Source organism: Bison bison, unplaced genomic scaffold, assembly GCF_000754665.1.
Source record: "Bison bison bison isolate TAMUID 2011002044 unplaced genomic scaffold, Bison_UMD1.0 scf7180017864259, whole genome shotgun sequence".
Taxonomy (NCBI): Eukaryota; Metazoa; Chordata; class Mammalia; order Artiodactyla; family Bovidae; genus Bison; species Bison bison.
The window spans coordinates 3127454-3130322 of NW_011494831.1; the positions used below are offsets into that span (position 1 = coordinate 3127454).

General features: G+C 60.5%; 1 protein-coding gene across 3 annotated transcripts in view; it reads left to right on the plus strand.

Annotated features, from left to right (window-relative positions):
• The first annotated feature begins 375 nt into the window (after positions 1-375).
• The window catches only part of SPINT1 (serine peptidase inhibitor, Kunitz type 1), a 14308-nt gene continuing 11814 nt past the window's right edge, over positions 376-2869 (plus strand). The window contains exons 1-2 of one of the 3 annotated variants that reach the window (XM_010847968.1): positions 376-753; positions 1040-1579. In XM_010847968.1, coding sequence (XP_010846270.1) covers positions 1123-1579 — 457 coding nt within the window. In that variant the 5' untranslated portion in view covers positions 376-753; positions 1040-1122. Of the gene's footprint in view, positions 841-1039; positions 1580-2869 lie in introns of all 3 variants that reach the window. The other 2 variants (XM_010847969.1, XM_010847967.1) reach the window with 2 other exon arrangements.

The window sequence follows — 2869 nt, forward strand, 5'->3', positions numbered from 1 at the left end:
GGGCCTCAAAACAAAAGGAACCACTAACCTGGCCCGGGGAAATCTGTTTCTCAACTGTAACTGAAAGGAGGATTTCCAGAGCTGGCAAAGGTGGTAATAATCCAGCAGGCATCTGGAATTCCAGTTATCAAAGGGGCAGCCACACAGCTTCTGGGATCTCTTCCCGCCACAAGATGGAAATGACTTCCCGAGGGCTGACCACGACAGCGAAATAATTGGCGTCGGGCTTTCCCCCGTTTCTCCTCCCCCAGCCCCTTCCCTAGCGCCTCGGGCCTGGGTCTGGGAATGCTAGCCCGGACCGGAAAGGGAGTCGGGCGTCTCTGAGCACCTGACCCACCTTCGGGTGCCAGACGTCGTCGGAGCTTCCCGAAGTGTCTGGGCCTCCAGGGATAGGGGTGTACTTCTGGGGCGCATGGAGCCCCGCGAGGTTGGGACCGGGGCAGGGCGCGCCGGCCTCTGAGCCTGTTTGGGCACCAGATTGCAGAAGCAGGGTGGAAGATGGCAGGGACTGGGGGTAGGCGGCCCGGAAGCCCGGGCTGCAGGGGCGCACCGGGCGTGGGCGGGGCCGGCGACGCCGGGGTTAATGTTCGCCCCGCCCCGGCCGCACTGACTCAGTTTCACCAGAAACTAGACGGGTGGAGGTGCCGGAACCCCAGAGCACCCGACACCCGGGCGGAAACGGCGGTCCGAGCAGCGCAGGAAACCTGGACCGGAACCTCGGCAGGCCCGGCCCCACCCCACTCACCTGCGCAGGTAACCCGGGCCGAGGAGAGCCAGGAGGAGGCGGAGCGGGTTCGGAGCATGTCTGGCCCTTTGTTCTGCGCCGGTGCGTGTGTCCGGGTACGTGAGCTCTTTAGCCGTCCGACCGGCTGCGGGGTCACCGAAGTGTGCGTGGGAGCACCGGGCCCGCCTGCCCTTCTTCACTCCCGGGATGTTCGTGCTCCTCGGTCCTCCCATTCACTTCCTCCCGGCCGGCCCTCCTCCCTGGAAGTCTCTCGGCTGATCCGATGTCTCCTCCTCCGTCCCCTCCCTCTCGCAGGTCGCTAGCACCCTCGGAGCCCAGAGGCCCGCTCTTTGAAGGTGACCCCGGTGGTGAGGAGGGCGACGATCCCCGGGAGGACAATGGCCGGGGGCCGCCTCTCCCGGGCCCGCATCCCAGCGGTCGCCGTGTGGCTTCTCTGCGCGCTCGTCCTCCAGGGCGCCGAGGCCGGGCCGCCGCCGGTGACCCCCGGTCTCCTCACGGCCGACGGTTGCCTGAACCGCTTTACCCCCGGTGTGCCTGATTTCGTGCTCGACACGGACGCCTCGGTCAGAAACGGGGCCACCTTCCTGCGCTCCCTCACCGCGCGCCGCGGCAGGGACTGCGTGCACGCCTGCTGCAGCTCCAACGACTGCAATCTGGCGCTGGTGGAATTGCAGCCCGACGGCGGGGAGGACGCCATCGTCTCCTGCTTCCTCATCAACTGCCTCTACGAGCAGAACTTCGTGTGCAAGTTCGCGCCCAGGGAGGGTTTCATCAACTACCTCACGCGGGAGGTTTACCGCTCCTACCGCGAGCTGCGGACCCAGGGCTTCAGAGGTAAGGACGAGGGTGCCAGAATCTGGGGAGACTCACAAAAAGGACTGGTTATAGGGTCTTTGCGCGAAGCTGGAGGAGAGTCCCATTCGATCCTAACTCATCCTTAGAAGTAGGCATGGTATAAACAGTAAATAAAGAACAACCTACAGGAGGGGCGAGGGGGGAAGTCCTAGAGCCCAGACTGGCTCCTGAATTCAGGATGTTGAGTGGGCGGGTGCTCTGGGATGTGTGAGTGGGAGCAAGCTCCTGGGGATTCCTACTTTGACCCCACTGGGCCAAATCAGGGAATGAGCTGTCTGGAGGCCACCTGATGACCAGATAGATAGATACTCCAGGCCAAGCACTGTGCTAGGTACCTTGGGGCCCTGTCAAGTGGACTGGTGAAGGCTGGGCTCCTCACTGCTGGGTCTGGGATTGGTTCTAGCATTTCTTGTACTCCTCTCCCCAGGTACTGGTCTTTAGTGGTCTGGGGGAAAACTGCCAGACCACCAGAGTCTAAAGAACAAGCCCAGTTGGGGATGACCCAACTGGGGAGAAGGTGGTATTGTGGACACAGTAGCCTAGCCCTGGGGTCCAGGTGAGGAGGGTTGCTGGATGAGTCAGTCCACTGGTATGTATACCTGGTAGGGGAAGGAAGTCAGCTGTCCAGGCAAGTGTGTGTGTGCGTGTGTGTATACTTGTGTGTGCTCATAAGCCTGGCAGAGCTCTTCCTGCTTAAGATCTAGTAGCCAAGCTGTCTGCTCACCTTGTTTACTGCCAGGATAAGGGCAAAGTGGGGCCACGGCTCCTCCTCTTTCCTCCTGGGACTGAGCAGTTAGCTGGGATTGGGGTCCTTCCAGAGACCTTCGTTCCCCATCCTCTCCACCTGTTGTTCTGGCCAGGTGGGGCTCCAGGGCAGGGATGGGTCATGCTGATAACCTCTGTTAGTACTTTACTGTTTGCTGACTGCTATGCCACTCAGCCTCTCACTTAGGCATCATGACAACCGCCTCTGAAAAGGGTGCTATTAGTAGTCATTCCACTTTTTAGATTAGGAAACTGACTCCCGTCTTAAATATATACCATCCACAAATGGGACTCAACCCCAGGGAGGACCTCCTGCAGGGCTGCGCTATTTCTCACACAAGACCATCTCTCTGGTAGAAACCTGTCTCTGATCCAAGACAGCCCAGTGGACAGCAGAACCAGAGACTGGGGAGCCCAGGGCCAGGCTGGGGCTGGTCGGTCTCAGTCCTGGGAAGTAGAGAAAGGAGTTTCCCTCTCCAGCCTTTCCTCTTCTCCCTATCCTTT